The sequence below is a fragment of the Limanda limanda genome, chromosome 8, assembly GCF_963576545.1.
Source record: "Limanda limanda chromosome 8, fLimLim1.1, whole genome shotgun sequence".
Taxonomy (NCBI): Eukaryota; Metazoa; Chordata; class Actinopteri; order Pleuronectiformes; family Pleuronectidae; genus Limanda; species Limanda limanda.
Window position 1 is genome coordinate 9,585,222 of NC_083643.1, and position 13,482 is coordinate 9,598,703.

Genomic DNA, 13,482 nt, shown 5'->3' on the forward strand with positions numbered 1-13,482 from the left:
TAAGCTCGAGGCACGTACTTATGAATTCATTGTTTCTTTTAAATATCATATGCTCAGGCCCATGCAGTCATGTCCTGCTAAACCATGGGATGTGAGACATTGTCATGGGCGTAGGCAACCTCTATATATTGTGTACTCGACCCTTGCATGTTAGACTTCTGCATTGGCTGGGAACGTCTCCGGGTATCTGGATGCCCGTCCTGATCTGTGAACTTCTCTGTAATAAACTTTTACTATACAAGCTAGTTCTGGGTCCGCAAAATTCTTCCTTCAACTTCACCGCCATCGACATCTCGGCTGCTCAGAATATACAATACCATATTCACACACCACAATTTGTCTCATAGGGCTTTAACATGGTGCTTTAACATCCTCTGTTTATCTGCATTGAAGATTGTATAGTCTCTTGTCGAGACAAAAGCTGCACTGCGCAAAACGTCCGTCTAATCGGTGTCACGCTTTGCATGTGTACTGTAAATCGCTAAACTGCAGATATTTACATGGTCTGTTTGCTCGGCCTGTGGTATATGCTCTGGAGTCTACTTCAGATTTATTGTCATTCGTCAGAGTAAACTGCTCCACAATAAACTCCTTTTTCATTGTGTCCTTTTTATACACAGTTTAAGATGACAAAACTTTGTGTTCATCCTACCTGGTGTATCTGCATTGAGGATGATTATAGTCTCTTGTCGTGACTAAATCTGCACTAAACTTTGTGGAGGGTGTGGAGCCGATTAGACAAACGTTTTACGAGCTATGCGTTCCACATATGGACAGACAGACGTTTGTGATAGTCAGATTCACAAAGTGACCCCTAGATTTGACAAGAGGTGAAATCACTGCAGATATTTACATGGGCTGTTTTTCTCGGCCTGTGGTCATACTCTGGATGTTGTTGTTTGTTCAAAACAAATATACAGTACCTCTTTACTGATGTACTTCCATTTCACGTACTTCTACTAATAGTAATTTAATAGTAACTTTGTCATTTTCTCATTATTTTTGTCTAAACATAGTCATAGTGCAGTGAAATAGCAAAAATTCACGACATCACATTATCAGGTTTCATTAAATAACACACGATTATGCCCTAATTTGCTCTTGTTCACCCTGAAACCGCATCAAAAATACTATGTGTGTGTCAGTGAGATATTCAACTACTAAGAAAATGATTGTTGAAACACATAAACGTTCCTTTCATTAATTGAGATGATCCCAATTGACTTGACATGAATTTTTAAAAACTAACGGTTCCAATCCCAGAGTTTACAACGAGCACTTGAAGGCAGCACCGGACCACCGGGATAGTAGTATTACAGAGTTTTGCTAAATTAATCTTTAATAACAGTAGCAGAACATGAGACCTGATATCTGAATCCCATCCTCACGGGCTGCACTGGTTTTATTAGACACAACCTTATATACACTCTATTGACATTACCTGTTGCATGCACTACATTTCCCAGGGAGCCGCGGGTCGCCCTGTGCCGTATCCAGGAAGTCGTCTGTGGTTGTCAAGCAAACTTTTGCTACCAAGTGTTTTCAGCCTGTGAAATGCGAGGACTTCCCCTTGAAGCTGGAGTTTTCTATAACAGGTACATTTATTTTGTGTAAAACTGATATGTGACATTAGATCAGAATCACCTTTCGTTGTAATTACCTCAGAGTGGAATATTAATTGATTTTCCATTGCGTTATGGTAGAAAAGCAATTAGCGCTGGTTTGTTTGTTTATTTGTTGCTAGCCAGAAAATACGTATACGTTTGTGTCGTGCGTTTTCAGGAAGTCGTTAGAGATGAGCTGTTGTCATGGGCCCGTGTCCCGGAAGGACCGGCCCGGTTCGGCACGGGTCCTGGTGACTGAGCTGAGTGGATCAGGTCAGATCAACCCAACTCCCTCCACTAAGCCCTGCGAGGACCCAGAGACAGAAGTGGAGCTTCACCTCTCTGCAGAGAAGCTGGTAGGTTCACACTGAACCATAAACAATGGCTGTGTTGTTGTGTGCGATGTAAAGAAGAACAGTTTCAAGGTGAGGTGGGCAGAGAGAATCACTTCATACCACAGGCTTCACATAACCTGTTCCATCAGAGCTATAGGTGAACATCCAAGGCAAATACTGACTAATAACTGAGTAAAATAAAGATACAATCCAGGCCAATGTCTACTCAGACGTCCGTTATTGTGCTGTCCATTTACTTTCCACACAGAAATCACTATGTGGAACTTGGGACCTCTCGTTTGTGACCTCGCTGGAGATCTGCGTAGACACACAAGAAACTTCGCTGGGCAACTTCGGTAAGATGTACACGACTATGGCTTTTTATAAAGGCAGATCACAGCTTACTTTTTCAAACTTTTATTAGTGGAAAGTTTGCATATATAAAACAGCTCACCTTAACAGAATAAGAGACTAAAACCTCATACCAAGACCCAGCAGTCTCCTCAAGTTGCACCAAATTTCATACATCACTTCCTTACATGTGGATTATTCCCTGTGAAAACTGATTCAGATCTTTACCAAATTTCATCACGTTCTTCCATGACCCATACAGCATCATTCCACCAAGTTTCATGAAGCTCCTGCAGTTGTTTTTGTGTAATCTTGCTCACACATAGATATACAAATAAACCAACAAACAAATGGGTGAAAACACAACCTCCTTGGCAGAGGTAATAACGACATCATTATAATGTACACTTTATCCATACAAGATTTTCTGTTAATTGTGCAAACTTGAATGCAAAAATGAACTAATCATTGTGGAAGATCATCTTCATTGTACTTATCTTCGATCTAAAGTCCTAGATTACACAAGGAGTGCAGACATGTCACAATATTGTCTGTACATGTGAATCATGCCTAGCCTGCAGCTATCAGTGCTACTTTCTCCAGCTAACTTAGGTTAAACGCATGATGCAGTCATTTTAGAATTGAATCAGAAAGGTAGTTTAAGAGTGGAAAAATCTTGAAAAATCCCCAATCTGATGTAATTAGAAAGAGTTTGGTTTATGTGACGATCTTCCAGGTGCCCTCTTGCCCAAGCTTGTTCAGCTGAAAATGAACAACAGCGCGATCATGTCAGTGAGGTAAGTGTAAAGTTGCATAACATGTTGCCTCCTCTGTAGTCTTGAAATGCAACCTGTTGCCTTGTATCACACACACACACACACAAACAGACTCATTATGTCGACATTACCTCTTGCAATTTCACAGATTTTCAAGAAGTTGTAAATCCTGGAACCGAAAGGGAAATGCGGTATTTGATCAAACTGAATTTGTGCTTCTAATATACACTTTCTGACCCACTTTATATTTAGCTAGTGTTTAGAAGCAAAGCCAGCATGTCCAGGTCTTTCCTCAAACAGAAATGTAATTTGACCACGAGCCGGGATGGACCCATGGGGATTACTGTCAGGCTTTACACGGGTCACATGGGTGCTACAAGAAACTACAAGGTTTTGGAAGCCATATAAAGACGGCGCTTTGAAGAAGAAAGTCGGTTCAGGAGGGTTGTGGGATTGTGGTGCAGGTGGAGAGCACTGCTCTGCTTCAGCCAAGGCTTTCCAACAGGAAAATGTTTGTGTGCGGCAGATACATGTTGCAGCTTGTAAACCACACGACATCAGACGTTGTGTTTAGCGCAGTCTAAGAGATAGATTCACATGGAGAACAGGTTCACACGTCTGTCTCACAAAAGGACACAGTGGGCTTTGTGGTGTATCACTTTTCAGATTCATCCTGGGAAAAAAGACAAGTAACATGCACAGACTATTCCAGATTCCACTGCCAGTTTGATTGCAACCACAGAAATAAACTTCCAGAATGAGAAACACATATTGTAAATTGTCCTTAAGACAGGACAGGTGGAGAATTGTTTCCCCAAAGACTGCTGAGGGATCAGAGAGCACAACAGATAGATAGGGCCCTGTGTGCTCCACCCTGAGAGTAGCAGAGCAGAGCCAGCCGGACGTGCACTGCCTCTGATAGCATTTCCTGCTCTGGGCTGTGGGAGCTGTAGTGGAGAGGGTGTAACAGGGTTGAAGATATACTGAATGAGGCTCTGGTGGAAGGGTCAGAGCAGGGGTGTGCTGCAGGGACAAGTGGGAGGCAGAAAGAGAGGGTTGCACAGTCGGGAAGAGAAAGGAGCTTGTAGCTGCAGTGGCCAAGGGACTGGAGGGACTCATTCATGTTTCACAGTGTTGTGCAACTCCCTCTCCCTGCCTCTAAATCAACTTTGCTCTATTTTGTGTTCTCAGAGACTTGGGAACCACCCTCTCCCATCTGCAGGTGCTGTGGATGTCTCGCTGCTGCCTACAAGACCTAGATGGCATTTCTTCTTTCTCTTGTCTGGAGGTAGATTTTAAAGAGGAAGTTCAACCACTCATCAAACTGTTGAGGGGAAGAAAAACCATGATTTGACTAACATTACTTTTAAGAGGTTAAAAATGTATATATTGATTAAAAGAAACAGATATCAAGTCAATCAAGTTTTCATATTGGTTTTTGAATTTGTTTCTTAACTTGAACATAAATCCCATTTGTTGTGTTGCACTTGCAACAGATTCCAGTAACATTACAGCATCGATACAGCCACGATGGAAAATTCCTAAGTAATGATGTAATAGATCATGTTAGTGATCAGGGAAGTTTTAATCTTAGGTATCTGTGAGAGGAGAAGATACCTAATCTGTCTCTATGGCTCTCTGTTTATAACAAACTGTATGTCTTCTGGTTTTTCTCTCTGTCTTATCACATATTTCCTTGGTTTCTGCCAGTCAACACTTTCTGTTCGTCATTTCCCTGTTCCCCCAGGAGCTGTATGTGGCCTACAACAGCGTGTCAGACCTGAGTCAGCTTGGCATGCTGGAGAACCTGCAGCTTTTGGATCTGGAAGGCAACGATGTGGATGATTTAGTCCAGGTCCAGTATCTGGGGTTATGTGGCAAACTCCAGAAACTCACCCTGGAGGGAAATCCTGTGTGTGTCCGCCCAACCCCCACTGCCCCTCAGGTAGGATAAATATACATTTGTTATAATATACTGTGAAAAGAGATGGCTCTTGAATACGGTAATACAGATAAGTCTTATCTGTTTGTCCTGTATGAGTCAGCAGACACTGATACTTATTAACATTGTTCTATTGTTTGCTGCAAAAGTCCCAGATCAATAGGTCATGACCATCAATTGTGGCCTCGTGCAAGGTTGACAATGAAAGGATAATATTGCAGGAAATACATCTGATGGAGATGAATCAGGGTTTTTATTGGTTTTCTATGCATGTGTATCTTATCTAAATTACAAGTACGATATACAATATGATAAAAACTCTGTAATAGCTCTTGCTGGTTTCACACCACTTGAAGGAACCAGTTGTGCAAGGTTCAGAGTCACAGCAATCTCGGAAAAGATAGAATAAAAACAAAGATTAGGAGCTTAAAAGAAAAATGCTTGAGTAAGGAAGCTGGTCCGCGTTCCTGCAAGTGTTTGGAGAAGCCAACTTACAAAACCAACTCGTGTTTTTGATGTAGGTTCCATTTAGTGTGTTGTGTAGCCTGTGCAGCAACATTGTTAGCCTCCGTGGCTTCAATAGCTAATGGCCATAATGTCATTAGCGTGTGCTGAGACATGAAAATATCAATGATCTCATCAATCTGTATCTGGGTCTTCGACGAACCAGAGGACAGAGGGAGAGGAGGAGGGATCAAAATATTCAACAGCCACGTATCAGACACACTCTGTTGTGGAGACACAATGACACAGCTTTATGTTTACATTACAGTGCATATTAGATCTTTGAAAACTTGTCATTCATAATTTGATGTAAATGTCTAGCAAATAAAGTGGCGATAGAAGCTGCATTTCCACCTTCCATGGATTCGAGACACTGTGTGCTTTTTTTTTTTTTTTTGGGCCACAGTGAATGTGTTTATTTACACCCACCAGCCGAGCATTAATTAGGAAACTGGGGCAATGAAGGGAGATGCTGAGCTGAATATGCATTAGGCCTGTGCTTTGTAGTGACTGAGGGGGACTCGGGTTTGCTCTCTTGCCACTCCTCTTGCTCTCTTTCTCTGTATCCACCACACACACACACACACACACACACACACACACACACACACACACACACAGATATACACATATATCTGCCTACTTCCTCTTACTCAGCCATCATTCTCCCCCTCTTTTCTCTCTCATTTCCTCGTTGCCACCCTCTCTCTTGCTCTCTTTTTTAAAATTTCATTCATTGCAACAGTGTGGTTTGGTGAAGGGCAGGAGTGCCAAGCCCCTCCCCTAATGGGCCTATGTAGCTTCCCCTAGTGTTAAAAAGTTAGATCTTACAGATGAGTTACAGCAAAAAGATCATGAGGGCTAATTTATAGGCATTATTTTATGCATTATTATCTTGTGATGCTATTGTTACATTTAGCACCTGTCCTGTGTTCGGACCCCAGGGTTTGTTTGACTGTATAAACCAATACTTTATTGAATGCGGGTCAAAATAATTTATAAGAGTCAGCTGACATCTCCTTTACAACATATCCTGGGTCTTTATCATATCTATGGGCATCTTGTAGTCCATATTAAACAGCTATGTATTATTTAGTATATCTAAACTATTCCGTACTGCAGTTAAATTGAATAAGATGTAGGTTAGAGGTGCAATTATTCCATTTTTGGAGCCAGATGGAATACCAAGCACATCAATAAGTGCATGAGTCGACGTCAAGGGCAGATTTGAGTAGTCTGTTCATTACATTGGTCTTTAACTATAGTCCATAAACTGAAATCACTACAGGAATAGCTCTGATGTTTTATTTACAGTATGCAATCCTTAAAAACACTGCTACGTAATGCACTCATGGCTTTTAGTGCACAAAAGACTACATACAATTGAACTGCCTGTTCTTTCCTTTTGTCCCATATCTGTCCTCAACATTTCACTGTCTCTTTGCTCTGCTTCTTCTTCCCAGACGTCAGACTATAGATATCGGGCTGCAGTGAGGGAGTTGGTCCCTCAGCTTCATTACCTTGACAATATAAGGGTTGAGGATGACGGTCTGAGCTGCAGTGGCACCATGGGAGAAGACTGGGCCGTTCTCCGAAACTCCATCAGAGACTGTAGCTCCTCCCAGAGCGCCACTGAGGACGGTGTGTGCATTTATATGTTGTTTTGAGTTGGTCGAGGCAGGCCAGTTTATTACAGTGGTGTATTTAATGGGCCACTCACTTTTGTGTTTGTAGAGGAGACAGCAGAGGGTGCGTGGCCGGACAGCAGACCCAGCTCAGCCAGGCGCCCAGCTTCCAGCCGCTCCTGTGTCTGGCCACTCTCATCAGCGGGCTCCAGACCCCAGACTGGCTCCAGACCCATGTCAGCGACCAGGTCAAGGGTACTCTCCCCTCCTGGATCCAGACCTGGCTCTGCAGACTCTGATATAGCAGCAGTGGAAGCAGAAACCAGCATCCTGACACATGGTAAACCAGTGTCTCTTCACAGTGTTGTTTCTTCTATATGATCCAACCACAAACTCTCTAACCTCATCAGAATTATAAATTATTACCCATGACAAGCATTTCCATCTTTTTCACAGTTTTCTTAGTCATTTTCTTTTTCTTCTAAGTAGCATCACCCTGCATAAACATGATCATCTCCAGTATTTACTCAGCAGTGTGACTGAGAGGAAATATTTATGATAAAAGACTTTGATTTTCTCTCATCCTCTAATCTGTTGACTCTTGAAGGAGCTGGTAAGATCGTGTACTGTGGAAACCCAGTCCAAGCTATTCGAGCGAGACGCGAGAAGTTGAAGGTAGGTGGTGTGTGTTGGAACAACAGAATTCCTTCAGTGAAAAAAAATCACCTTGTTCCTTAAAAAAAGCAAATCTGCACCAATCCATCATATCATGCACACTGGGTCCCGGAGAGCAGAGCATTTAGTGTCCACTGAAAAGCCTCTATGGGCTTTGACAGGCCCATTATGGCTGTCTGGCTTCAGCAGCCTCATCTCTTTAATGTCGTGTCAGTATATGAAGAGAAAGAGCAAAGTATTAGCAGGAGGACAGAGGCCTGAGAGAGAGGACAGGCCCAGCGGTGGCAGGACACAGGGGATGGAGATGTGTGAAGGGTGCAGCGGTGTCAGAGGGATGTGACAGATGGAGCCCTCGCTGCCAACGCCATGTGATCCGTCACACTGGCATGTCCACACACACACACACACACACACACACACACACACACACACACACACACACACACACACACACACACACACACACACACACACACACACACACACACACACACACACACACACACACACACGTCTTCCTCTCTCCTGTCAATCTTGTTCAGTGAGCCCCTGTTGTGTTTGTTTTCCCTCCTCTCCGTCTGCCCTTTGCCCAAGTGTATATCCATAATTGATGCACTCAACTCTTGGGCCTCTATTTTTTCGGTTATGTTCTCTCGCCTCCTCTGCCACCGACACACTCATTCACCCCCTCGCCTCTTTCTTATAGACGGCGCCCACCAAGTCTACTTTTACCCCCCGCGACCTGCTCATCCACGTACCAGAGCACACGTACGACCTTGAGGAGCCTGATGTCGGGGAACGTGGTGATGTATTCGCTGAACTCAGAGCTTGGCGGGAGCAGCACAGCAGGTACTAACTTCTTGCAGAGCTCCCTCTCCGTAACACTAAATTATACACTAAATTATGCAAAATGTAATTCTTAACCTCCATCTTGCCATGACAGACCATTTGAAACAACAAATATCTGCTATCTACTCCATTTTTCAGGCGTCTCCAGGCCATAGAGACGGAAAGATTACCACAGGTCCTGGCTATTCGACACAGCGATGAAGAAGAGGGGGGAGATGATGATAATGTTGATGACGATGAAGAAGAAGGTTTTGACAGGATGGGGAATGACAGGAGTGATGAAGAACGTGGAGGGAAGAGGCGTGGTGAAAGCCAAGATTCCTCGTTTCAGTCTCTCTCCCCAGGTGAGTACTCTCTGAACGAATGTGCTTTATGTTGCTACTAAAAGGACGTGAAACATGAGAGAACTAATGATTTTCATTCCACAGTAACATTAAAGTTAATAAAGAAAGACATAAAATAGCAGGAGATTAATGGCTGCTCCTGAACCTTTTTTAATGATTTTTTTTTTTACAGACCTGCCTCATAGAGAAGCCGGATCCCCTGACGTGGCTCGGCTGTCCCTGTCGTCAGACACCTCGCTGTCCCCTTGTCCCCCTGTCAGTGCCACAGCAGCTCCCGGTAATCGCAAACCGCAAGGGTTTCGTGCACGTCGGCTTCGACTCAGCCAGGCCGACTCAGAACATTTACCTGTTTCCAGCAAAGCAAGGTGCTCCCAGCAGATAGGCACAGCAGCAGGAAACACAGAGCGGGAAATCCAGCAGGTCCAGCAGGTGACCAGGGCGAGGTTACCTCAGGTTGCACACATACACCGCCCGCCACCACCAAGTGCCCCGGCTGAAGGGCATATGGATCCATGGTATGGCATTGTTTATATGTATCAGTCTATGAATTTATACGGCATAAACAGGAAATATTGGTTTTCTGTTTCTGCTGTTTAGAACTCCTTGATTATATTTGCTGATAGAATAATGGATCTTAATCAAACACATTTCAGAAAATGATTAACTTCCATCGACCCATTAGCTCTACCAATCCCAGCATACACTGGAAAAGAGGCAGAATCAGTCTGTCACAGGGCCGACACATAACTCATCACACTAACATTCACACCTACGGGCCCCAAGGATTCGTGAATAATCTGGTATAATAAAAGTTGTCTTTGGCATCATGTGTGTTACTTCACTGTGATTAGATGACAAGTGTTCACATAGGGTTGTTGTTCTAAACAAAGTTTCCCTGTCTTCCAGTGTGGACGTGGACTCTTCCAGTGCACAGTCCGGCAACAAGCCCCGCCACGTCCCTCAGATGTCCAAGCTCCCACACAGGCCAGCAATCACTCGTCCTCACACAGCCAGGGCTGCTCTACAGAAACATCACCCACACCACACACTCCAGCCCTGCAGAGGGAGCTCACATCCTGACTGACAGCAGAATGGGCTGATGCGTTGCCAGGGACGAGTATGAACAGTGTGTTATTGTTCCTTATCAATCAAAACATGGTTTAGCAGGGGAGGCCGTTGAACAGGACTTTGTTCTGAACCTCACTCGTACCATGTTTTAAGGTGTATGTCGGGTTTTCCAGTATTTTTCCATGAGATGTTCTTTCACTCTTTTTATATTTTAAGATGAAGTAGATATTGAAAGCAACAACTCTGCTGTTGGAACCAACATCCTTTCAAATAAGTTACACAAATGTATTTGGCGGATATGATGTAATGAAATAATCCCTCTTTTAAAATAAAGGTTGTGTGTAATTAATAACCTCATATTTCTATTTCTCAGGTTGAAATGTTTCACTATCAACACTCAAGTGTTACCTTGTATAAAAACAAATAAAACATTGGAAAAAAACTTTATATACTTAACATTATTTTTCTTTAATAACCCCTGAACGGTGAGGTTTTGGTTAAGTCATGATTGTCCAGACTGTCCAGATATTCATGGTGTAATAACGTTTGTTTGCCACCTGGAGGCACTATCTCTAAACATTAAATGAAAAACTATCAATCATTTTCACCTCCTTGAGCAAACAACCCCTCAAATCCACCCCCTTGAAAACCCATGATTCATTCTTTTCCTCCGTGTGTGAACACATCTACGGCATCAAGTGCGTGATTCACATTATACAAACACTAAACATGCAAACATTGACTTTTCCCTCTGCTGGTGCAGGACAAAATATTTGATTATGTATTATAACAGGAGTAATGGACTGGATCATATATTTTATTAGAATTGATATGTTCTATCTGTGTCATATCCTGCTGTTTTCCAGGAGTTATGGGGGAATTACATGTCCATTGTACTGTGAAGGACAATCTCAGACTGATTCTGTCCTGTTACCCACTGACTCGTGACAATCAGTATTTGAGGAGATGAGGCAGACATACACAGAGAGAGAGAGAGAGAGGCACATTTCACACCCGTGTAGTTCTTCAGGGGCACATGATGCTGTTTGTTTTGAAGGTGTCACAAAGATTTTTGTCACGGAATTCCATTTCAAGGAAAACTGCTACAACCAGATCGCTGCAACTCCAAACTTGCCCGACCTTATCTGAGAATACCCCGCGTGAGCATGTGCACACGCACTCTAATATACACACACACTATAAAACACTTGCCATATTTCTGTCATCGAGGCCTCAGATCTATCCACACATGCAGGATGTCAGATGAATCAAAGAAATACAGCACTGGCCCGTCATTAGACCTTGAGAGCACTAATACTCCTGCCAACAGTGCTGGATTAAGAGGTGTACGCGTGTCAGACACAGGAATGTATGATGTGTGTGTACATGCAAGCACAGACGCCCACTCAACCAGGAGACAGGTCTTATATAACCCGTTAGCGTCTTTGTTATCTTCTAGCAAATCTTTCAATCATACGCCTTCCAACGTTTTTTTTCTCACACACATGTTTTTTTTCTCACACAGCTGCTTCACTTGTGGGATTGTTTCTCCCCTTTCGCTCCCTGTCAGGTGTTTCCAGGCCAACTTCAATCTCACTTGAGCTATTACGTCTGAAGACACAGATGGAGGTGGATGGAATGAAAAATGAGGCCTTTTATGGTGTCATGGTGGGAGGGTGTACACTTACTCTCCTGTAATTTCTTGGAAAGGGGGTTATTCTCATATGTATTCAGAGCTGGAGACCTAAAGTGGCATGTAAAAACGGACTTTCTCCTCCCCCAGTCAATACCAGTTATTACCTCCCTCATTTAGTTGATATGTGGTGAAAGAACTCGGCTGCCCTGATGCCTTATATGGAATGATGGATTTTCTTTATACCATTTTGAGTTATCCATATTGTCAAGAGAAGAAACTATCTAGTCTTAACAGCATCCATCGTGTCTTTTATCTAATAAACTATGACTGTGTCTAAGTCAGGGTCCATAAAGATGCTCTCTTTGATCAAAAATCTAAAAACATTGGAGAACTGCAGTGTAATCGCATCATCAATTTGCTTTGGATGATTATAAACAACAGGCTATAGATTATTATATTATAATTTAAGTAAATATGACAGATAACAGAGTAAAAATCAACAAATTAATACATCTCTCTGTCCTATATACTCACAAACATAGACACACACACAGACACACACACACACACACACACACACACACACACACACACACACACACACACACACACACACACACACACACACACACACACACACGGGTAAACAAACTGACATTTCTAACACACTGAAGCAGAGGAAACTGTGTCAGCCCATGCTGTGGGTACAAGGAAAACAAATACCACATGTGTTTGATATGAATCCATTCAGCTCACGATGGTGTCAGGTGGGTTGTACTTACATTCCTTTAAAGTCTCCATCAAAGCTTCCAGAGACATAGCCACAACTGAAAAGATGGTTGTGAATATCAGTTACAAACCAACCTACATAAAAACTTATATAAACTAACATCAGAGTTTAAGTTTTATCAGAGAAAATGAATAGGTGTGTTAGTTTTTATAGTATAAGATGAAGATATTATTGACTGGAGGTAACATTTTCCATCAGAACGTATACCTGGAAACACCTACAGAATGAGTTGAGACAGGCCCGGCAGAAGCAGTTTGTACTGTACATGTTCTTGCCAGAAGGAAAATTCCTTTCTCTTCAACATATTTAAGCTGCATAATTCATTGTCTGTTGACACCTTCACAGCCAAAGGCAGAAACACAGTCTTTAATGGTATTCAAAAGGCACGAATGTACTGTATTCACAGCTGGAATGGCACCCACTTTGGCACTTTCCTCCAATGTCAAAGAAAGTAATAAAAACAATTCCTGGATCTCTCTGTTTGTCCAGATTCGTGCCAAAATGTAGATTACCATACAGTGGCTGCACAAAATTACACACACACACATTTCAGCGCCCAAATATGTCTCCTTTTTTTCCCACCAAGTTCCGTGAAATATTATTTGGTAAATGGGAGAAGATGTTAAGAATTGCCATGTCCACAGTGTTAAAGAAAGTGATGAAAAGATTCCTGGATACATTCCCTGACCTGAATACTCACCGATAATTTAATAGGTTTTTATTTGGGTCATGTTCCACCGCTCCAAAAGATGTTTTTGGAATCAGTTGACCAGTTTTTGCAGAATCATGCCAAATATCCTCCTTTGCACAGGTACTTCTTCCTATTACAATCTTTCTGAAGTAAGTTTACTTCAGAAAGTTTAATTTATCAAGGCAATGAAATTAATGAATGAAGTATTCATCGTTGTATTAATAGGCTACACTTTTCCTGTTATACCTGAATTGTGCCATCAAGGTTGGTCATAATCATTTTTGTCATACTT

At 42.5% G+C, this 13,482-nt stretch overlaps 1 protein-coding gene across 1 annotated transcript; it reads left to right on the forward strand.

Annotated features, from left to right (window-relative positions):
• The first annotated feature begins 1,795 nt into the window (after positions 1-1,795).
• On the forward strand, positions 1,796-10,089 carry lrrc56 (leucine rich repeat containing 56). Its single transcript, XM_061076517.1, has 12 exons — positions 1,796-1,960; positions 2,208-2,295; positions 3,027-3,087; positions 4,258-4,354; positions 4,814-5,011; positions 6,976-7,153; positions 7,247-7,477; positions 7,745-7,812; positions 8,519-8,661; positions 8,800-8,909; positions 9,196-9,448; positions 9,912-10,089. Exons 1-12 carry the CDS (start codon positions 1,796-1,798, stop codon positions 10,087-10,089), a joined length of 1,770 nt encoding a protein of 589 aa, XP_060932500.1.
• The last annotated feature ends 3,393 nt before the right edge of the window (positions 10,090-13,482 follow it).

Excerpts from the sequence above, each read along its gene's own strand:
- lrrc56 (XM_061076517.1), top strand. The coding sequence starts at position 1,796 with ATGAGCTGTTGTCATGGGCCCGTGTCCCGGAAGGACCGGCCCGGTTCG. Across the intron at positions 4,355-4,813 it reads CTTCTTTCTCTTGTCTGGAG|GAGCTGTATGTGGCCTACAA; the intron begins GTAGATTTTAAA and ends CTGTTCCCCCAG. Across the intron at positions 5,012-6,975 it reads CAACCCCCACTGCCCCTCAG|ACGTCAGACTATAGATATCG; the intron begins GTAGGATAAATA and ends TCTTCTTCCCAG.